Source organism: Seriola aureovittata, chromosome 19, assembly GCF_021018895.1.
Source record: "Seriola aureovittata isolate HTS-2021-v1 ecotype China chromosome 19, ASM2101889v1, whole genome shotgun sequence".
Lineage (NCBI taxonomy): Eukaryota > Metazoa > Chordata > Actinopteri > Carangiformes > Carangidae > Seriola > Seriola aureovittata.
Window position 1 is genome coordinate 12098254 of NC_079382.1, and position 23458 is coordinate 12121711.

At 42.1% G+C, this 23458-nt stretch overlaps 1 protein-coding gene across 1 annotated transcript; it reads left to right on the forward strand.

Moving 5' to 3' along the window:
* Positions 1–384: 384 nt before the first annotated feature.
* Positions 385–22235, forward strand: rps6kc1 (ribosomal protein S6 kinase polypeptide 1). Its single transcript, XM_056405605.1, has 16 exons — positions 385–540; positions 1654–1689; positions 2988–3108; positions 3659–3774; positions 3855–3948; positions 4036–4089; positions 4228–4650; positions 4801–4925; positions 5262–5360; positions 7139–7186; positions 7893–8025; positions 9516–11159; positions 12420–12509; positions 17878–17960; positions 19658–19753; positions 20479–22235. The coding sequence occupies exons 1-16, from the start codon at positions 439–441 to the stop codon at positions 20578–20580; spliced, it is 3366 nt and encodes a 1121-aa protein (XP_056261580.1). The 5' UTR covers positions 385–438; the 3' UTR covers positions 20581–22235.
* The last annotated feature ends 1223 nt before the right edge of the window (positions 22236–23458 follow it).

Below are 23458 nucleotides of genomic sequence, written 5' to 3' on the forward strand. Positions count from 1 at the left end.
TAATGGCTCTGTTATATATTCAAGTGTCCCATAAGCCATAAGTGAGCCACCATATACTACAGCCCAAGTCTGCTCTATCTTAAATATTTCTCATTTAGTTTATACATACATGATTATGTATTACAATATATGGCACTAACACAGAGGCTATTGTCACTATTTGTGTACATAATTGCGTTCATTACCTCCACTGCTGATTGTTAATTGTTGAATTATATAAAAAGTGCCAATCACTTCATTAAGTATACATATATAGCAGAGATCATATATAAAAACTGGTGTCATCAAAGTGGATGGAAGTGACATTAAAGCATGCAGTTTCACTGTCTTTCCTCAGGGGGGAGCTCCAACTTATTTCCTTGCCTGTCAGTGTGCTGTCAGGGAATGAATGTGAACGGCTAGCCGACTAGTAGCTTTGGCAATGTTGTCACTATCAGAATGATATCGCAGCGGGACAGAGGAGAACTTGCTCGGTTTTATACTGTCACAGACCCTAAAAAGCACCAGAAAGGCTATACTGTGTACAAAGTCACCGCAAGGGTAAGTGAAGGGAGGATGGCCACTCTGACGGCTAGGCTAATGCAAGGTGTTGTTAGCTAGCTATCTAGCTAGCCAAGCTAATATGATGTAAACACAAGTAACGTTACGTTTACCCCTTTGTTATCCGCTGACAGTTGTAACAGCTTTTGTGAACAACACAGATGTAACTAACAGGCATATTTAGACTTGATAATGTTCTAACATCTGAGGTTTTTTACCCCCAGTGGGTTGTCTAGTTGCTAAAATACATTAGCAATATTAGCAATACTGGCTGAATCCGACCCTAACGTTGTGTTAACCCAATGTTATCAGGCTACTTAATAGCTAAGGATCTATGTGAAGCGTTGCAAAAGACGAGCATCAAGAAGATATCGTTAACGAGAACAGTTAGTTCATATCGCCATTATATTTTGATGCAAGTTTCCCAGTTAACTGACTTGAAAGAAGTAACGAGCGCTTTGGGTGCATCCTGATGATCAACAACCGCTATCTGGGATGGAGAAATGCCAACGCCTATTTTAACTAAATAAACAACATGTCAATGTCATAAACTCTCTAAATTATCTGCCAGGATAAAGTGCCTCTCTACTCTGAAAAGATGTAGTTAGAATAAATGAAAACTTTCAGTTTTGGACAATGGGGCTTTGAGTAGTAAACATGAGTCCCTGTCCCCATTGATAAGCAACTCACAGATCAAGTGTTGACATGGATAAGTATGTCCTCTGGTGATGAAATGAAAAGAAATATTTCATTATTTGTCCAAACTTCTGTCAGACCTCCAATCACCAGTGTGTTCAGTGATTTTACAGCTATATGGGAACATCCCCAGTTTAATACCTTAGGACAAGGACCGGCTGAGTTTCTTTGTCTCCGCCTGCCTGACATCCTGTTTGTTATGAATGTTGGTGATGTCTCGTTCTAACTCTCGAGATTTCCGTCATTCGCTTTATAAAGCACTCATTGTCACACTCAGAGCTGTGTCCCGGCTCATACTTAGCCCCACAAAAAAGTCCTTGTAGCGAAAACCAGCTCTGGCATCTTATATTTTTGATATAAGAACTACACACATAGAGGTTCTAAAGCCTTTAGCCCTCTTCTTCCTCTGCCACACAGATAATCTCCAGGAAGAACCCAGAAGATGTCCAAGAGGTAAGCCATTATTGTCTTTATGTGGTGACTTTGTCAGTGTGCAGAACTTTGGCAGACAGCTGAAGTTTTTTGAAAAGAGTTTGATGTAATTTAATAAGGAATTTTCCTCGGCCTAAGTTGGTTTAGACCTTACAAGACCAATATAATAACATATTTAAAAATTTTGCTTGTTGTGTGTGTGCGTGCGTGTGGCTCTGCGTGCCTAATCTGCTTCCTTTCAGAGAGTGAACATTTTTCTGACTGGAAAATTCAATTGAGAAAATAGTTAATTCAAAAATCAAGAATTAGGCTTACATCAGAAGGGATTTCTCTTATACACACATACATTATACATTTTTTACATTGCAAGCTCATCATCTCTATGTCAGTGTACTGACATGCCAGCTGTTGTCGTCCAAAGATTTAATGTTAAGGAACGCTTGTCACATCTCCTAAATCCAGTTCTTCAGAGATTGCTCATCAGTGTAACCATTTTAAAGATTTATTTTTGGCTCCAGGCAACTGATTTGTTTTTAAATGTTTTACCAGAACATTTATCTATCGTTTTTCTCGTAGTGTTTCATGAAAACACAGTAAAAACACACAAACATGCTCTCTTTCTTTTGAAACAAAATGAGGAATGCAGTCCGGCCTGGAACCAGCGCTAATGCAACCGGCATGATGTCAATTACTGCATGTGTGTCTTAGATACAGAGTGACAGAGTTTTGCCTCGATACACAAATACCTCTATTACTTAGTGGCGCTCCTGTTTGAGAGTTGTGGTCAACCCAGTTTGTCTCACACCAGCTGCCCAGCCAAGATTCTTGCAACATTATGTTTTGCTTTATTTCAAAGAGTGGGAACTCCACTCTTGTATTTGAAGTTTTATTACACAAAACGGTAGTATGATGAGGCTTTAGCTTGTCATATGAGGTGAGTAAAGTCTTCACATTATTTGTGTTGTCTTTAACAAGACATAATGAATATTTAAATTATTCAGATATTGGGGTGCCCTGGTAGCTTACCTGGTATGTGCTAAGGCTGGGCCCTTTGCTGCATGTAATTCTCTCTCTATCTCCCCCTGACTTTCCTGTCTATCTTTACTGTCACTATAAAAAAAAGAAATCTTTAAATTATTCAGATATTATAAACTCAGTTAATTATTGAGATTACTTTTACAGGCAAGTACTAAATCAAGTTACTCTGTCAAGCAGTGTTTGGTAAAGAACATAAATATAATCAGTTTGATATAATCATTCCTGCCCTAAGTCAACGTCCCCTCTATCTTCATCCATCTCTCCTCTCTCCCTCTCTGTAGATAACAGTATGGAAGAGATACAGTGATTTCAGGAAGCTTCATCAGAATCTCTGGCAGCTGCACAAGAATGTATGTAGCCAGTCAGAGCTGTTTCCTCCCTTTGCCAAGGCCAAAGTCTTTGGTAAGAAACTAACCTACTAAATCCCTCTGTGTCAAACATTTGCCCTGATGTTTGCGTTGGACCTAGATCTGCAGAGTCCTTTTCTCCTATATGATTTTTATTGGCCTCTAGGATCTTAACATTTGGTTTCTACTAAACCTTTAGTGATCTCTAGTGACCAAAGAAAAACTGCAATAGACTGCTTTAGCACAAGACAATAAATCCTGGACCTTTGAACTACAGAAAAAGTAGTGATGACTCTGTTCCTTGTGACGGCTCAGCAAGCACTACTCTTTCTGGATATGATCACTCGCTGAACTTAAAAGAGCTGTTCTAAAGTTTTTGCTATTGTTACATAGCCAACATTAGCATTAACAGCTGTCTACTTACCAGTTAACAAGAACCGTTGTGAGGTCAGCATCAAACTTCATTCCTTCGGTCTTGTCACTTTCCGATACCGAGTCACTGTAGTGTCCAGTCTGTCCTGAAAAAGTAGTACTGCTCAGACAGCGTATTATAGCCATGTATTTTAAATATCACTCTGTGTGTGTCTTTGTGTATGCATGCTCAGGTCGTTTTGATGACTCGGTGATTGAGGAAAGAAGACAGTGCTCTGAGGATCTGCTGCAGTTCTCTGCTAATATCCCTGCTCTCTACAGTAGTCAGCACATCCAAGATTTCTTTAAAGTACAATAAACACACACAGGCAGAGATACACATCATTTACAGAAAGAATGTGGACTGCAATGTTGTTAATATTTTTCCAGGGCGGCGAGGTCCACGACGGCTCAGAGCTCATTGGCCCCGCTGAGCCCTTTTCGGATTTCCTGGCAGACAGTTTATCAGACTGCAGCTCTGATGGTAGGGTCACTGACACTAACTCTCTCTTTTAATTTACTGTGGCTGTAAATTCACACTTACTCAGAGATGTGTGGACATGTTTTTCAGTTCAAAGAGACATCAGTGGGGCAGATGATTTGACTATCACATCTGAGTATGGAGGTACAGCTTGTTGTTTGTTTGTTCATTAAATTAAAAAATACATTAGATTTCCTGAGGTTTTTGATCATATATAGATTCATTATATAGTGTGTATGTATGTGTCTGTCAGTACTGACCCAGGCATTCTTCCCTCTTCAGGCCCGTCCAGTGACAGCGACCTGACCTCCCTGGCTGTGGATACAGACTCTTTGGCTGAGGTGGATGATGGCATGGCCTCAGGCCGCACCTCCCCAAACCAGCCACAGGGGGGAGCTACCAACATTAGTAGCAGCTGCAGCCCTCGCTTGCCCTCCCTGCACGATCGCCGTACCCCATCTCCTGCGCCTATCCCTGCCTCCTCAGCCCCAAACCCAGAGGTCAGCTGGCCAGGCCGAACGCCGCTCTTCTCTGGCAGTTTGAAGAAAGCCAGCGGTGGCAACACAAAGGACGTAAAGTCAGACTACCTAGACAAAGCCAGCGAGCTCATCTGTCTGGCTGTACAGAAGGAGAAAGAGCAGGATTACCAGGCAGCTTTTTCTTACTATCGCAACGGAGTGGACCTGCTGCTGCAAGGAGTGCAAGGTCAGTTTGGCCAAGAGCTGGCTACCATTTCTGTTAGGTCAGTGGAGTCCACTTAAATGCTAGTACAGAAACTTTACACCCCAAACTGTAAAAACTGCTTTGTAAAGAAAATTTCTTCTATTGTAATCATCTCACTCACCCCTATTTCAGGTGAGCCCAGTCCCACGCGGCGAGAGGCAGTGAAGAAGAAGACTGCCGAGTATCTGATGCGTGCAGAACAGATATCCAGTCAGCATCTGAGAAGCAACATGGGTCAAGGGTCAACGCAGACAGCGGTGAGTGGGAGGGAAGTGTCATTGGCCCTTTTCCTGTGTATGTTAGATTATGCAAATGTACTTCATATGCTTGTATCCAACAGGGTCCTCAACCCACTTGAGGCAGTGTATTGGAGTGTGGTCGGATTTATTACAGATGAAAAAAATCACAGCAAGTCTGTGCTGAAAAATATTAAACCTGCCTTTTGAAATACACAATGATAGTGCAAACTATAAACACATATTACTTGGGCCACGTGTTTTAAGAGGTCATGATACCTAATGAAGATGAAAATATTTACATGAGAAAATTGCACACCATTAAAACACTGTGAAATGTTTCTTTTTTTCCCCAAGGCTTTGGGGGCACAGTGCTGCCCTTCCACCAGCAGAGGAGGCCAGCAGAGTCCATCCGAAGAGCTGAGAGCTTACAGGGTGTTGGGGGTCATAGATAAGGTCAGTTTACGATAAACAAGTTGTACCAGATTTTGTGATTTTTATTTTGATGTTATTCATTCATAAACCCAATAAATAATTTGTCTTTTTCTACCTGCCAAGAGAGTGTGTACACATAGACAAAAAAAATAGATCTGTGTTTAAAAAAAAAAAATAAGCAGTTGACTTTTCCTGATCCGATGTCAGAATTTTCTCCTTGAATATTAAAGTAAACATTGAAGACAATTGTTAAGGTGAAAACAAAATAATGACCTAACAAAAATAATTACACTTTGGATCATCAGACACTCATTTGTTTAGTAATGAGTGCCAGCCCAGATAATCGTGGATGGTATCTACACCGTTCAACTCCAACTTTCTCCTCCTTATGTCCTTTCCTTCTTCAACCATCTCTTTTATCTGACGCAATAAAGTGTAATAGATTTACTGGATAGCATAGTAAGGGCTTGGTGTGTGTATGTTTAGCGTCAGTTATGACTACCACAAGGTCAGTTTGGGTTGCTGGTCCTCTCAACCAGCTGCTGGCGAAGCAACTTCACCACTCAGCCATGAAATGACTTGGCAGGCAGCTCAGAAAGCAACACACAACATTGAGTCAATGATGCTCATCCTATACACACACGCACACACACAAAACCCCAAGGAAAATGTTGACACAACACCAACACGTGTTACTCTGCAGAGGTGTACACAAAATCCAAAATATGTCACAAACAAATAAAAACACAGCAAAAAAACCACAAACACACACAAGTCAAAACTAGGCTATCCAGATATGGCCCGCTTTCCTCTCCTCTTTACCCTCCTCCATCTCCTTCCTCCTTTCACTTTTAATGGGGACAGAGGGGACAGATGGAGAGAGCTCCTCACCCTAGTGCCCCCCCTCTGCCCCCCCTCTCCAAATCCCCCCTTTCCTGATGTTTGTGTCTTAATTATATTAGCGCCCTGGCTAGCACTGCCACTCTGTTTACTCACAGCTCCATTCATATCCATTTAGCCTGCACCTGTTTGGTCCCAGCCAGGGTCACATGGAGAAAATGCACCCAGAAAACATACGCACGCACAACACTACGCACAAACACACACCGGGTCACACACATATGCTCAAGCTGTCCCCTGAGGCGGCGAGGGAGCAGAAGAGCAATGGAGATGTCAGAGCGAAAAGAAGGGTTGAAAGCAGGAGGAAATAAAGACATTAGGAAAAAAAGGAGAGACAGAGAGAGGAACTAAAGGAAAGTGAGATGAGAGGTGGTAGGAGCTTCTTTTTGTTGTTGTTGTTGTTGTTGTTGTTGTTGTTGGAATCAGGGTGCAGATGGTTTGTTCAAACAGCAGTTCAGAACCTAAAGAGAGCTAAAAAAAAAATAAAAAACAAAAAGGGAAGAGTAGAAAATAATTTTTCACTGATAAATGACTTAATGATAATATTATATATATTTTGTCATTTCATTTTTCTGTCACTCACCTAATCAATTAATGAACTAATCGATTTTCAGTATAATCTGTTTATGAAAATATGTGTTAATTCTGTCACCTTTCCGTTGTTCTTTTTTCCTCTTACACTTGGACTTGGTTTTGTGAGCACAGCAGGAGCCGACATGTTAATGCCAGTTTTTCTGGCATAATTTAGGGACCTACATTTATCTTGCTCTGACCCTTATGTGTGCCCTGACCCAGTCGTTGAAAAACACTGCTCTGGAGGACATAACCACTACATCATTTTAGACTGTGTTTAGACTGTCTGTTCATACATGGCAATTAATGGCACTCTTCCATCACAGGTTCTTTTGGTCATGGACAAGAGAACAGAAGAGATGTTCATCCTTAAAGTAAGTGTAGTGTGTGTGTGTGTGTGTGTGTGTGTGTGTGTGTGTGTGTGTGTGTGTGTGTGTGTGTGTGTGTGTGTGTGTGTGTGTGTGAGAGAGTGTGTGTGAGTGAGTGTGTGTGCGCGCCCGCCCCTCATCCTTGTCTTCCTGACTGTAAGTGTAAGTGTGAAGTGTGCCAGAAGCCCCTGTGTGTGACCGGTGTAATTGATTCTAATGGGCCTGTCCCTGTCAGCTCCTCTGCTCTCAGGTGTGAGACGTGTGCCAGATGCCAACGCACAGCGCGGGCACAGATGACTACACACACACACACACACACACACACACACACACACACACGTGCGCACATGCCTACACACACTCGCGGCCAATGTGAACTTTACGTGTAGAGCTGATAGATTTATGTGGCTCTTTTAAAGTCACGCGCTGTATGTGGCTTGATGAATCCAGTGACTTTGGCTTGCCATGGGGCATAGTTGGCTCTTCGTTAATGGGAGCTTTCTCCTTTGCCACAGTCCCTTTCTCTTTCTCCTTTTTTTTCATTTTACACCTTGTCTTCACACAACCTAAACTCTCTCCTTGTTCTTCCTCCTCCTGTCCATACCCTCTTTATTTGGGTTAACTTTCCTTTTCGCTTCCTGTCCTTAAATCCACAGTCTATTGTTATGCGCCTAGTTCAAATTTAATTACTTCTCTCTTTTTCTCATGATAGGGTCTGAGGAAGAGCAGTGACTGTGGGCGGACTAAGAGAACCATCATGCCTCACTCTGTGCCCCACATGGTGCAGCTCAGGAAGTTCATTGTCTCTGAAGACACGGTTTTCCTTCTGCTGCAGTATGCTGAAGGTAAGACGCACACAGCCATTTCATCTTCCCTCTTTCGTCTTCTGTACCTCCGACTGTCTTTTCCCTTCCTTCACCTGATGTCTCTTCCTCTCGTCTCCCGCCCCTCTCTCTGCCCTTGTTCCAGACAGATGTTTGATAGAGATGGGTGTGTGTCACAGGTCATTATTCTGAATACCAGGTGGCACCATGCTTCATTAGCTATGCCAACACCTGGGCCTCCTTACATCCCACTCACTCTAGGATGTGTGTGTGGATTGTGTGGGTGAGTGCATACAGTGAAATGCACCCATATTTTTTAATGCCCTGTAACCTATTCAATCTGGTGTACTCCATACTCCAACTTGTGCTAATATTAGAGGACAGTATTGAATATCATATTGGGCTGTTAAACAGAATCTAATAAAGCTAAACAAATGCCAGAAAAGGCATAGTTTCACCACCGTTACATGCCAGCTCTGTTATTCAGAAAACCTGGGGTTGCTCCTTACGCGTCTATAGTATGCTGTTAGCAGCTGATAGGTTGAATGAGGATAGACAGGCAGACGGAGGGAGGCAGTGACCTGAGTGACATTGGACAAAACAACATATGGATGGTTTTACTTTCTAAGCCATCGAGCTGCCCCGCTATCATTATCATCACTGTGAACTCCCTATCCATTCTCATCACACACAACAGATGCTGGCTTCCAATTGCTCACACTACAGCTGTGTGTGTATCTGTATGCCTGTGTGTGTCTTTGTGTCCATGTGTTTGTGTGTGTAAGACAGAGAGAAGTCAAAACACTAACATTACACTGGGAGCCTAAAACACACACACACACACACCCAACCCCATTTAGCCAAATTGGTTTCAGTCACAATTGGTATTGTTTACCTTGGTTCCTCATTCCTAAGTGGAAACTAATGACCCTTTTCACCAAATAGTCCCTGTAACCAAGGACCCTCAGAAACTAGAGTCAGATCCCTCTTGCTCATTCATATTTGCACTTGCATCACATCTTAAGAACAGACCCCTGGAGATCCCTTTTCAAAATCTAGTTTTAACACTTCTAATATTTCTGTTGTCATTTTAATGAGATGGTAAATATTTGAAACACATATTCAAATTATCACACTAACTGACATACAGTAAGGCTTGCTAGAGACGCTGGTTGGTTTCTGAGACCCTGGGAGAATGTGTGTGGGAGCCCACAGCTGATTCCTGCGTCAGGCCTCATAGCGGGATATTTCAGCCTTCTTTCTGTTGTAGATTGTCACCACATTGAAACAACTTTAAGAAGTCTGCTACATAACTTTGTTTAAACATCTATCAACCATCCCTCTTCCTTGTATTTATAGAGACATTTTTGAACATGGTAACTGTAGCTAAGGAACCAAATGTAGCACATGAGACAACTTTCTCTCTAATTACTCATTCCTCCTTGATGTCCCTGCTGTATCTTCTCACCTCTATATTGGAGTCTTTAATGCCCTGTTTCTTTTATCTTCAGGTGGGAAATTGTGGTCTCATATTGGAAAGTACCTACGTAATTCAAGCCCAGAAGAGAGCTTTGACATTCCTTTCATCCAGAAGAGCCACACAGCAGCTGTACACTCTCCGCAACATGCTGTACCACAGCTGGATGTAGGTTCAGCCAGTTCTGGTTCTGGGCCTGTTGCTGGTCCTGATTCTGTCTCAAAGGTGCAGAAGGAGGGAAAAAACCTCAACGCGTCTCCCCTTAAGAGTGTTCTTCCTCCCAGGCTTATGGAACAAAGTGGGGCGCAGGCAGACTCTGGAGCCACCTCTGAGGAAGAGTGCACCAACAGTTACTTGACACTTTGCAATGAGTATGAACAAGACAAAGTAGAACCGGATGCACTAGAGGAAGGAGAAGAGAAGAGTGAACGGGAAATGCTGTCACTGGAAGTGCCCATTGCGACGACCACCACTTCCTCACGTAGCCGCTCACTGCTGAGCAACGACAGCCTCTCTTCACCTCTCAGCTCTCAGGAACTTGGCTTCTTCACCGAGTCGTCTGACAAAAGTGGCAACACCCATGACAATGAGCAAGACCGCGGCGAAGGACAGGACCACAGCGAAGTTTTTAGTCCTTTACCCTCCCCTGTTGGGCCTCTGTCTCTCGATCAGTCCAAGCACACGCCGATGGAGTTTTTCCGCATTGACAGCAAAGACAGTGCAAGCGAGGTCACCTGCCTCGACTTGGGAGAGCAGCGCCCCCCTCAAAAGCAGGTCCCACTCTTTTCTACGTCTGACCTGGGATCGGATGTCACAGAGGATCTTCCAGAGCTGGCTCAGGAAGTCAAGGGCCACAGCTCAGAGCTTTGGTGGTTGGACTGCAGTGATAAAGGCTCCAACGAGTCCGTGCCAGTCATCTCATTTAAAGAGGCAGTAGTGGAGGATGATGGTCACCCGCCAGATCTTTTGGTCAACCTTCCTGTAGTGAGTGGAACTGTTGACTCGTTACAGGAGGAATTAGAGACTTCAGGAGTGTGTCTGGGCCTCGAGGCCACAGCCTCTCCTCAGAAGTTAATCCAGCCTGATGTTTTACAGCTTCACAGCCAGCCCGAGGAAGGGGAGGAGCAACCACTGGAGCAGGACCTTTCATCTCTGTGTACAGCTTCTGCAACCTGTGACACCAGTGTTGCATCTTGTTCTCCCCTCCCTTCACTGTGGGACGACTACAGCCTGACATTTGGACAAGAGGCCTCTGACAAAATGTTTGTTGATCCCGAATGCCAAAATAATGACCTCCCCCTTGATCCAGGAATTCCAGATACTGACCCCCATAGTGAGAAACCAGAATCCGGTACAAGAGTAAACACAGACCCCAGTGCAGACTCCATCCCAGCCACAAATGAGACTGAGGCCTGTGCGGTGGTTGAGAGTTTATTAGATCTTGATGGTGAATCATCAAGAGTTGTTAGTAATACAGGTGGCGGCGAATTTGATAAAGAAGTATCACGGCTGTTTGCAGAGCTGGACGAGCTGTCGTTGGCTGCGTCCCAAGCTCGTATCCCAGAGGAGTTTGTGCAGTGCTGGGCCGTAGAGATGGTGACAGCCCTGGATTCTCTGCACCAAGAGGGCATCATCTGTCGAGACCTAAATCCCAACAACATATTGCTCGACTACCAAGGTTAGACATCTATCCACTTGTACTAATCGGGTTTGGTTCTGTTTGAGTGTTTTATTCTGCTATTACACGTAGAGTTGAAATATATCCTGAAAATGTGTCTCGGTGTTAGCTATGGAGAAAAAATTGTTCTTGCAATATGTGCTGAAATACTGCTATACAGCAACACATATACCTAGAGATATATTAATTGAATAATAATAATAGTGACCACAATGTTAAAAAAGGGATTAAATTAGCTCAGTGCAAAATATATGCTTGCCAGCTGACCCTCCAAAAACTAAAGCAAAGACGAAAAATAATCATTAATGACTCACCTTATGTTTACAAGCATAAGCGTTTTTTCAACATTTTCAACACAAGATTTTCATCCGCTGATTCCTCGTCTGAATTGTCCTCATCAGAAATGTGGGACTGCAGTGGCACATGACGATCTGAATGATCTTTTCCTTTGAAAAGCCAAGCGAGAGTACTTATAGACTGGACACAGGTAGTTACAACCCACACAGAATTGTCCACATCCTGTATGGTGTCAAAGAGCATCGTAAAGGTGGCATGTGCTCATCTTTCTCTTACAACAAGTGTAACATCAGATCCCTCTGAAGCTGCTCTGCTGTGTGTCTCATTTTTGTTTTGTAGCAAAAAACAAATATTTATATTATAAGTCAGGATCTCTGCTTATCCCTTTCTTAGAGCCAGTTGTATTTGACTGAGGGACTCTCTCCTTCAGTCAACCATGATCTAATCTATTTACCAAAATGAAGGCTCTTCCAGAAGGGAAAGTGTTGTTTTACCAGGAGGTCACAGATTCCCCCTCAACTTCTTCTTTTGTCGTCCTACAATCATCTTTCTCCACCTCGTTATCAACAAGCGTCTAATTAGCTGAGTGGCTGTTTTCGTCTCCCTGGTGGTAATTATTGTTCTAAAGGGCCCATCAACAGCATAGTGTGGTGCATCAGTCTGGCTAGCCCAGGCTAATGGCCACGGCTACCTAATGACACCATTAGTTCTAATGATAGCGTTAACGGGTAGCCGCTAAACAGGAGTAATCACCGGGGCTGTGTGCTTGAAAAGCTCGCAGAGAGATTTAGAGAGGCAGAAAGGAACGGAGGAAGGAAATACTCTAAAGGTGAATAAACAGTTTGAAAAGTAGAGATTCAGAGTGACACTTGACTGCAGGGTTGACAACAGGTAGAGCATTAGACAGAAGTTTCACACTTAGACTCTGAGCTGAACACTTTGTATCTTTTCCTCTCTCCTCAGGTCATGTTCAGATCACTTACTTTTGTAGCTGGAGTGACGTGGAGGAGTCCTGTGACAAAGAGGCCGTTGCCAATATGTACTGTGCACCGGGTGAGATACATACACATCATACCACAGTTTTTGTTTTTTTTTTCTTATTTATTAATTCTGTACTTATTATTTAGGAACCTCATTTTGGGTATGTTTGTCTGTCAGCTCAAAGGTTTATGTGGGGTTAATTCTATGCAGGCATGCAGGACCATAAGTAGGCCACTTTCCCATGGTCACAAAACCCTCATTCATAGCCAGACATGAATAAACTACCCAAGTGTACACACACTACTCAAAGGGGAAGAAACAAATGAATGCTGTGATTCTTTTTGGCTCTTAAAATGACAGAAATCCCTATTCAAAGGTGCGCCTGCATTCTGTCCTGTTGTTTTATGAGGTGAAAGGCACTGTATATAAACAATACACATAGTATACAACTTGGCAGTGTTGTTTTACATTTTGATTATTACTCAGATTGGTTAATACCGGCAGAATAAATGGAAAATGTCTGTTTATTTTTTATTTTTTTTACAAACTTGCTACCACAGTTTTGAGGAAGCTAGATTGTGTTGTAGTACTCTTGTTGTCCTGTAGAGTGTGCTGTTGTGCAACAGTGAGCCTGTAGTGCGGTAACCCCATGTGTTGCCCCCAGCAAGCTTGTGGCAGCTCTGGCATGCTGTTTAAAAGCTGCTTAAAACAAACTGCTGCTAGACTACAGTCCATGTCCCTACTTAGCACTTCTGTGTGTGGCGGGTGTGTGTGTGTGTGTGTGTGTGTGTGTGTGTGTGTGTGTGTGTGTGTGTGTGTGTGTGTGTATGTGTGCATGCATACACATGCATTTGGCATCTATGGGTGGATAACTTTTCCAATATGTTGCTGCTTTAAGCATATGGCTTCACACTTGGGCTGTTGGATAGATTATATTTGATGTGTTTAATGACATTTTTCTTAAATATGCAGGATGGTTAACTGTTCGCTGAAAACACTGGACACACTCAGTGACGTACACTCATTCACTCTCCCACGCACTTATATTAAGCTATTCTCTCATATTCATCCTCTCTCTCAAGCCAGGAAGGTCACTTCAGATTTAAATCCTCCTTGTGTCTAGAACGTACGGTATGACACCGTTGTAATAAATCTGAAAGCAACAAATGCTCTATCTAATATCCAAAGTGTGCATTTTTATTCCCTTAGCAACAGCTTGTTTAAAAGCCTACTAATGGAAATAGAAGCACATAGAGGCATATGTGCCAGTGGCCAGCTGAAGATGACCTAAAGACTCAGGGATAAAGCTCAGCACAAGGAGATGTTTAATGTAGCTCAAAATCTAAGAGCTAAGCCGAGACATGTTTGACAAGTCACTGTTTTATTAATGTAATCATATTATTAAAAGCAGCGAGAGATTTTTACTCTTGTAATAGTGTGTGGGTGGTAGGTTTGGGAGGGGACCTGGATTACGCACAGCATTTTTTAAAAATCTGTTATTGTGATCTAAAAATGAAAACAAAATACATATAATGACTTTTCTGATAAGCCCATCGACTTAACAATTACCAGATCATATAGATTATTTTTGAAAGGTCAGCATGTCCTTTATTTTGTTTGAACAAAGGTCATCAGTATAAATATGAACCAAAGAAAACCAGGCAAATATTCCCTTTATAAAAAAACTGTAAACACCTTTTCACTTGATACTAAACTTAAATGTTAAATCCATTGTCATAACTAACTTTTAAGTATTTAATTGCACATTGGTTAATTGACTAAAATGGCAAAGGAAAAAGTGTCCTCAAGTGTACTGAAAAATCATTAGTGGTACTGTCTGAATCACGTCTGAGGGATGTTTACCTTCAGTTCACACAAATCTTAATAGAAATGGATTCGATGTAAGAATATTTTTAAGTCAGAAAATATCCAGTATGACATGTTGGGGGATGATGTCAGCAATGTGAACTGGAATTTAAGTGACCTCAGCCCAGGTGTGAAAGGTCCTGTTAGTTAAACGACTGTCGATCCCTTGTGGATCAATGGATGTAATGCACATTAGCAGCCAGCAGGGGGTGTGTTATGCTATCGTTAAGCGAAGAGATCACTTCCACGTCCACTGACAGTCCTACTCGAACACAGGCAACTTTCTCTCTTTTTCTTGTCCTTCATTCTGTCCACCTTTTTGTTGTTATTGCTAAACGCATTACAAACGAGCACTTTTTTTCATCTTTCATTTTTTTTTAACTTGCTTGTATTTATCCCATCTCCCCCAGATAAATGCATGTACCCGATGTAGCTGCATGCATTTATCTGTAGATGTATTTGCTTGTGAACACACACACACGCACACACACCAACACAGAGGTGAGGTTAGTGACTATGTGTGTCTCTCCTGCCCTTGTTATGTATTGCTGTTTATCCAGACAGGGTCAGCTCTAGCGATGGCTTCATTCCTGATGACAGATTTATGACTGTTTGCCAGAAAGCTAGCAGGGGGCCTGCTGTGACCGTATGTGCGCTTGTGTGTATATATATATATGTGTGTGTGTGTGTGTGTGTGTGTGTGCGTGTGTGTCTATAAGAAGGAGGGAAACATGTTTTTTAGAACACACACATTCACATCGAAAAAAACAAAGGAGTGGACTCGGAAAATACATTGGCAGGGTGTTAATCTGTTTATTCTGCACTTCTGCTTATTTACTTTCTTGCCATTCCGTCATTACTGATAAACATCACATGGCTTGTTCTCTAATAAGAAAAAAAAACAAGCTGTTGAGGGACAGTGAGACGCAACCTAATTTGACCAGAAAACTGTATTGTTTATTGTTCTGTTAAGAGGGAAGCAAGGCCAACACCGATTGTCTTCAGTGTCTAAGAAAAGGGAAATTCAATATTCTTCCTCTCTGAGGTAAAAAAGTCTGTTACTGAGGCCTAAAAGTTAATACTCGCTGTTTGTTTTCTCTGTTTTTTTTTTTTTTCTCTTACCTGCTCAGCCAGAGAATGATCTTATGGCAAGATAAAGTTTAGTTCCCCTTTTGACACTAAGCTGTCATCTCATTGTTCTGAAAAGATTTCCAGGGAAGAAACTGTACTCTGAAAGTACTTCTGCATTATTATTTAAATAGTTTCACTCTGCCATCACAGTGCAGATGACACATAGATTTGTTTTGAATTTATAATTCAGTTGCTTATATCAAGAATTGGCAGCATTTCAGCGGAGCCTCCCATGCTCACAAGACACATACTTGCAGTCTTGGAACATTGCAAACCGATCCCTCCTTACTTCCTACCTGCATATACTTTACTTCCTCTTTCAACAATGACTGTCAGTTAAGTTTTTAGGGAAGTCGGTCTAAGAGGAGAAGAGAGAAAGTTCCTTATGGCCCCCAGGAGGGAGGAGATGGAGTGTGATTAAGATACAAAGCAGGAGGGAACTGCATTGTTGCAGGAAAAGGGAAGAAGAGGCCACAAGGTGAACACACGGTATTGTTGTAATGGTGTGTCTGGACTCCTCAGTATTCTCTTGTTTTCTTAGAATTCCCCCAATTAATTTGTAAGATGTGCAGTTTCAAGAAAGACAAAGCCAAGTTAGTGGAAGTATTGTCAAATTTGAAAATGTCCACATCACACAGAATACTCTTATCAGTGGGCTTTGAATGACCTATGGCCTGTGGATGCAGTTAATTCTCCTTTCCCATCCTCTTTCTCTCTGTCTCCCTTTCTCCCTGCCTTGCTCTGACAGAGCGGTAAGTGTAGCCAGCTCCACTGTACTCTCCCTGCAGCTCCTTAGACATTAATCCATTGTGATGACATCGACCTTGCTCTGAGACGTGTGTGTGTGTGTGTGTGTCCAGTGTCTCCCCTCTAGCTCATAACTGCGCAGGTATCACTAGTCTGTTCAATGACGATCTTCTCTCCTTGGCTGTCAAAACAGTAGTCCTGGGGAGCCCTGAAGACTGGTTGCTCAGTTGGCTGTGTATTTGTGTGTATTTGTGTGTGTTTGTGAGTGTTTGTATGTGTGTGTGTGTGTGTGTGTGTGTGTGTGTGTGTGTGTGTGTGTGTGTGTGTGTGTGTGTGTGTGTGCACAAAACGTGTAAGTCGTATCATAACCCTCTCTAACCTTGGCTGCAAGAGAGCCACACAGGCCTCTGGAGTTCCCGGCAGCTTCCAGGAGATGAGGGGTCTTTGTCTCTTATGCTCCCGCAGCTGAGGAGCCTGGTCTCTGGGCACACACAGCCGTGACCCTGGGTCCCGGCCCTCTGGGTGACCAGGCGCCCTCCCTCTGGAGAGAGCAGAGAGGAGGGAAGCTGAGCGGCACAAGAGGCCATCTGGTACCCAGTGGAGCTCACACACACACACACACACACACACACACACACACACACACATACACACACTCACTGAAACATACATTTTTGACCTTAGTGAACAAGTATCACTCTTGGTTTCTGTGTCTTGCTTAAATAGACACTGTGAGTCCCAACAGTCCCTTGGGCTCTACATCTAAATCTCACAGAATGTGGCCGTGAGCTTCAGCTGTAGCGATTAGTCAATTGACAGAAAAAAAAAAAAAAAAAATCAACTGATTGTGATAATTAACTCATCATTCAAGTCATTTTTCAGGTAAACATTTTAACCGTTTAATTGTTACATCTTCTTAAATGTGACAATTTGCTGCTTTATTTTTATTGTTATCGCCAACTGAATCTCTTTGGAGTTTGGCGTGTCGAATGGATTTGGGTTTTACTATATTGTGATTTACTAATATGCCACTATTTTCCTGACATTTTACAGACCAAACATTAATCGTTTGAGAAAATAATCAGCAGATGAATCAATAAGATTATTTTCAGGAGCTGAAAATACGTATAGGGGTAAAGAAAACTGAAAAGAAATGTTATACTGTTTGTTCTCATGTTCCTGTTTTCCATTTCTTAGTGAGTGTGTGTGTGTCTATATTATATGCGTGTGTGTTTGAGGTCAGGTCATGCAGATGGTGTGAAGTTGCGGCACAGACGGTTTCCTCAATTTAACTGCTTTTTTATTATGCAAATAACCCTTTTATGAGACACACACTTGTTTGTGTGTGTGTGTGTGTGTGTGTGTGTGTGTGTGTGTGTGTGTGTGAGAGAGAGCATGTCCGTGTTTTTGTGCTCATTTTGAATCGATCGTGTGCGTTCAATGAAATATTAAGTAATCCAAGATGTCATCCTGGAATTGTTTATTGTTGAGGGTTTGAAAGCAAGATACCTGAAGCAGCTTGTAAGCTTAAGATCAATAAATTATTTTAGTTATACATTTTGAATTATTGTCTCATTTTACATCGATCACTAGTTGATAATTCTCACCTATGCTCCTCCCCAACACATAAGCTATTTCTGTGCTTGTTAATTTATTGATTAATTCTCTCTCTTCCTCTTTTTTGCTCCTGTTTCAGAGGTGGGAGGTATCAGTGAGGAAACAGCAGCGTGTGATTGGTGGAGTTTGGGCGCCATCCTGTTTGAGCTCCTGACAGGCATGGTGAGTCAAAAAAGTATTGAAAAAAAAAAATGTTATCTTTGTTGCTAAGGTGTTGTGGGATGTCTGTAGGTGTCTTGGCTTTCAACTCTCTCACACTCTTTATGGTCGTGCCAGGTTGTGTGTGATTCTGTGCGCGTGTCTGTATGTGTTTGAGTAGGTGGAGTTTGTTGTTTTGGTGTGTGTGCGAGGTGCGTCTTGGCTGCCGTCTCTTACTCTGGTTCTCGGGGAGTGCCAGGGGTGTCGGTGTGACTTTCTCCCCCAGCCTGAGCTCCATCTGCTGGGCCAGGGGGTCAGCTCTCCCCGGGCCCCTTTGCTGGCTCCTGGAGCAGCACCGGGCTCTGAGCGCACTGACCTCAGATCGGCGTGGAGGGTGAAGACTGGGGCAGCTCTCAAGGTGCTGCAGCTCGACTGGTCCCGGATCAGGGCTGTCTGAGGGACCTTCTTTCAAGACAGGCTTGGGAAGAGGGGGAAAATCATGTTTGCAAAGCAACAAATACATATTCAGCTGTTACATATATGTACACATGCAAGTGCTAATTATAACTTATTCTCTTGAAGGACATATACACACACAGACACCCAGTGCAGGTGCAGCGCATCCCTCCAAGTTTTCATTGTCTATTAAATTTGGATAAATTCTAACTGATTGCCAGTGGGCATACTTTTGTATCAACCATCAGTGGCCCAAACATGAGTCGGGGTGTTAGGTTAGTGTTAGTATGTTGAACAATACACATCCACACTTACCTGAGAGAGTGAAAAAAAAAAAAAAAACTCACACAGATGTCTCCTTTGATGATTATGTCTGGGTACAGTCCTGGCAAGGATACACACACACAGGCACACATAGTGTCTCTTGATCCTTGCAGGATAAGATCTTGCCTGGAGCAGTCTTGACTGCAGCTAGGAACCTAGCCAGAACTCCCGCAGCACATATCAGGAGAGGGGAAGAGAGAGAAAGAGAGAGAGATAGAGGCAAACCGACCTCACTGATGGAAAAAACACACAGGGTTCCCCAACACAGTTTACGGTTTTCTCTTGCCACACGTGTTCTGCTCCAGCATTTTCAGTTTGTTGGTGTAGATGCACTGAAAGATGTGCAGTTGCAGTATACGGTGATTACAGTCATTATTGGCAATTATTTTAAGAATAGGACTATATTCTGTGGTTAGAAAAGCACTTGCAGGTCTTGTGCTCCCTTTTACTCACTTCTGGGATTAGTTTTGCTTTATTTTCCTGTGAGTGCAACAATTTCTTGTTAACTGAACTGACAGTTTGACCTGGATGGTCAAAGGTTTTACTCTGGAAAACAAATCAAAAGGCTTTACATTTACTGCTGACTAACTGTTGGCTCTTCCAGTAAGCTTGCTGTGTGTAAACAGAGAACAAACTAACCAAAAACAATACATTTTTCTACATCATTCTTTCTGTGACTCTCACTCTGTCTGATACATGCAGCAGTTCCAAGAAAGAGCAACAGTGATGAAACCATGCCCTTGTTGTAGTTGGTGCGATCAGTGTTGTTTCAGGTGCACTGGCTCTTTGGTCTCCTCCTATTTGTCCAGTCCCAATGCGCTCACATTGACCTAGGCTCTGCGGGTGTCATTATATCTGTCCCCTCAGCTCCCAGTGTGTCTTTGTTTTAAATTAATGGTTATCTACCTCTCCTCTTTCCACCCCTCCTTCCCCCAACACAGTCTCTGCTCCGGTGCCATCCAGCAGGAATCGGCCGCCACACGGCTCTAAACATCCCCGAGTCTGTTTCAGAGGAGGCCAGATCTCTGCTGGAGCAGGTGAGAGTCTGGTGTGCTGTTTGTTGCTTTTTCTATATGAAATTCAACGTTTTGCAGAAACAGAATTGAAAGAAAAACTTTTTTTTTTTTTTTTTTTTAAAAGTTCACTGTAGTTGAACACACATTGAACACACCTTCATCAGCAACAACAGCAGAAATAATTAATCACCAAAGATATTACTAAAATAAGAATCAAAACTACACATCACTTTAACTGCCTAAAAAGACTAGAAATTTGTGTTTTTATGATAGATTATGACAGATGAACAAATATACGCTACATGTGGTGGACATGTGCTTAATGACAGCTTGCTCCATGCTAATATCTTAACACTAACGGCAAATCCTCAAAACTGGCAATCTTTAGATATGTATTAATATGGTTAGCCTGGATTTATCTCTGCTGAATGTAGTACAAATCGGCCATGAACCCAGTGTCGTTGTGCTGTGAAGGACTGGATGTATGGACTCTACAGAATCCCTTGTTACTTAAGCTGTAAAATTTTAATCTGGATTGCCTGTTGTCTGGGCTCTGGTAGCACAGCTCATTAGTCATTACACTCATTAACAGTTGTTCAGTATACTTAGCCCACTGGCTGAGAGACGCTTCTATGAAAATTAGGTTTTCTTTTTCTTTTTTTTCTTGTTCAGATTTCACATTGTAGCTTCTTTATTTAATATTTTGTGTCTGTCTGTTTTGATCTCGGCCTTGTCTTCCTGTGCAGCTGCTCCAGTACAACCCAATGGAGAGACTCGGGGCAGGAGTGGGAGGCGTGGATGATATTAAATCCCACCCTTTCTTTGCCAGAGTAAACTGGCCCAAGTAGACGCTGTGCATTGTGGGAATGCAGAAAACAGAGTTGCGTGCTGGGAAACTGGCAGTCCCGAATGAACTCCCTTCAGACTGGACACACAAGCAGATGTACAGTAAATCCAGATTATGCATTTCTGCACACATCTCCCATTTTGCATATGGCCATTAGTCCCCATGTACTTGATTTTTTTTTAATTTTTATAGAGTGTGCCAAGCAGCAGTATTACCTTCCCTGTAAATTGCTCATTTCTTTATCTCTCGTCGAGGGTTTACTGTGTAACTTTTTTTGGTGCAGGGAACACTTAACAACATGTGCGGTGCAATAATTTATACAGTAAGTGCTTGTACTGAGTGATGATCCACTACAGCATTGTTGCTTTTACTCTCCTCATACAGTAGCTGGAAGCCAAAATGACACAACTGGAAGTGAGAGGTGACATTTAGTCCTGTTTTCATTGCGTTAATTAAGTACTGTATGTTATCCAGTCTAACTGACACAGACTTAAGTCACCTTTCGGAAAAACCCATGTGCAATTTGTTGCCACCTATAACACTCATGTCATTCTTCATGGTGCACATTGAGATTAAATTGGGACATCTTCAGCTTTTGCTTTGATGCTGGGGTTGTGTTGTTGCTGTGATCTAGAAAGAGATACGATGCTTAACAATACTCATTTCCTACAACACTGTCAAACCTTTTTTTTTTTTTTTGCGCCAACCCCTTTTACTGCCAACCAGGCCATGTATGGTAACAGATGGACACTATGCAAGGTGAATGAACAAAATCTCCTGAGTTTCGAGGTTTTGATTTTGATTCTAAGTGAAGAACTATTTATATTAAGATTGAGTTATTTAATGGATTATAGATAAAAAAAAATTAAAAAAAATAAAATAAAAAAGGGCCAGTTAAACAAAGAGAGCCTTTTGTCTGTGTGGACAGTGAGACTTTTTCATTCAGGAAAGACAGAATAATGAAGGCTCAATCAAGGCTTGAACCACACATTTGAAACCAGTCCATTTACAGATTGTAGTTGATTTTATGAATATCAGAGGAAGCTCTCTGTACTGTACAACATTGCATTTTGTGCATGTAAGAATATGATTTATGTAATATATTTAATACTATGAAAAATCTATCGAACAATAAATAGTGTTTTGTAAATAAACCTTTTAAAGGATGTTGTGCTGAGTGAAAGGTACACCCAGGTGTCACAGGCTTGATTATGTCCAACTTGTCAATCACATACTGCCTCATCAATCACAATCAATGTGTTTGAGCAACACATCCACTAACCTGCCACATAGAGCTTAATCCTGATTTTATAGTATCTATAATGACTGAATGATATGGTAAACATTTTCATGGTAACATTACAGGCCACATATTATCACTTATATAATCAGATGACACAAACACATTTCTCTTAACAATACTCAGATAATCACTCAACTGTAGAAGCTGCACTGTTTACTCCACTGTAATGTTAACAGACAATGTAAATAATCCATCTTCAGTTCCACTTATTAACCCTTTTTATCAGACATAATCATCACAGTGGGATCAGATTTTTTTCTGGTTTCTATTGAATGCCCACTCTTGTCTGTGCTGTATGTCTGTGCCGGTCTGTCAGTGCATTCTGGAAAACAATAAACATACCTGGATGAGTACATGAACAGCTGTGATGTTTTCTTTGTAGACTATGTGTCGTGTCGTGTGTGTGTTTGCTCTGAGGCTACAGCCCCTCTGTTATCAGCTGGACTGATGATACTCCTAGAAAGCTGCTGTCACTCCTCCTGAGTGTCAACCATGACTGTAATACAAGCCAGCACGCACACGCACACACACACACACACACACACAGCATGGTATAAATACTAAGCATTCATTGATACTTTTGGCCGTTTTTGGGGGCACAGTGTTTCTTTTTCTGCTCTGCTTCTGCCGGTGTAGCTACTCAGCATTGTGTCCCTTCAACCCTTCTGAGCTTTCCATTAAGCAGCAAGGGACGTCCAGGTACACTAAGGACTTGTGAATTTCGTAAGTAGTTTTCACCATGATCAGGCAAAGCAATGCAGAGAAACGGCCGATTCCCTGATGTTGCATCTTGAAGAAGATTTGTATTTTTGAAAAAACCTGAAAATGGTTGCCAACTTAAAGGTGGACTAAGCAGTGCTGGAGAAAGACTTGGTATTTGAACTCAACAGCAAAACAAAAATGCCCTTCCCTTCAAAAGCTCCGCTTCCTAAATTCATGGACGTGCATTGCCAAAGCACTGTAGTGGAATCCAGAGCTTATACTGTGAGGGATTGAATACTCTTACTCACAGCTGAAGCAAAACAAACCTTATAATATAAAACTTCATCAAACAAATGGCATGCACACAGCTAGAGTTAGTTGTTTAGATTGTTTTTACAGAACTACAGTGACAGAAGAGAGGACTGATGGTTTGTAGCAAAGATAACAAGAAAGGAAATATTACCCGGCATTGCATTTAAAACTATTTATCCAACCAAATAAATCTACTGTGCTAGCAAACTTTGTTTTTAGGTCTTTGTGGCTGTAAAATCTTTTGCACATTGTACAGATCAATAACATGATACAGAGTTTTTACTGGTCCCATCAGTCTCTGTCCCGGCCATCTCTGTGTGCCTGTCATTTGGGGAGCAGGCAAGTCGCAGTGGATAAGTCCAGGTCTGAATTTCTTTCCCAGTCCAAACGTGCAGTCTCCACTGCTGGAAAGTTAACATGGCTTCTCGCTCTTCTCCAGGAGCCCCCCACAAAACAGAAAAACATGGATTTTCTACAAATTGCAAAAAGAAATTATAACGTCATATGCCAACCATTTCCAGGTTTTGTGTTTTGCTAAGCTAACCAGATTCTGGCTCTAGTA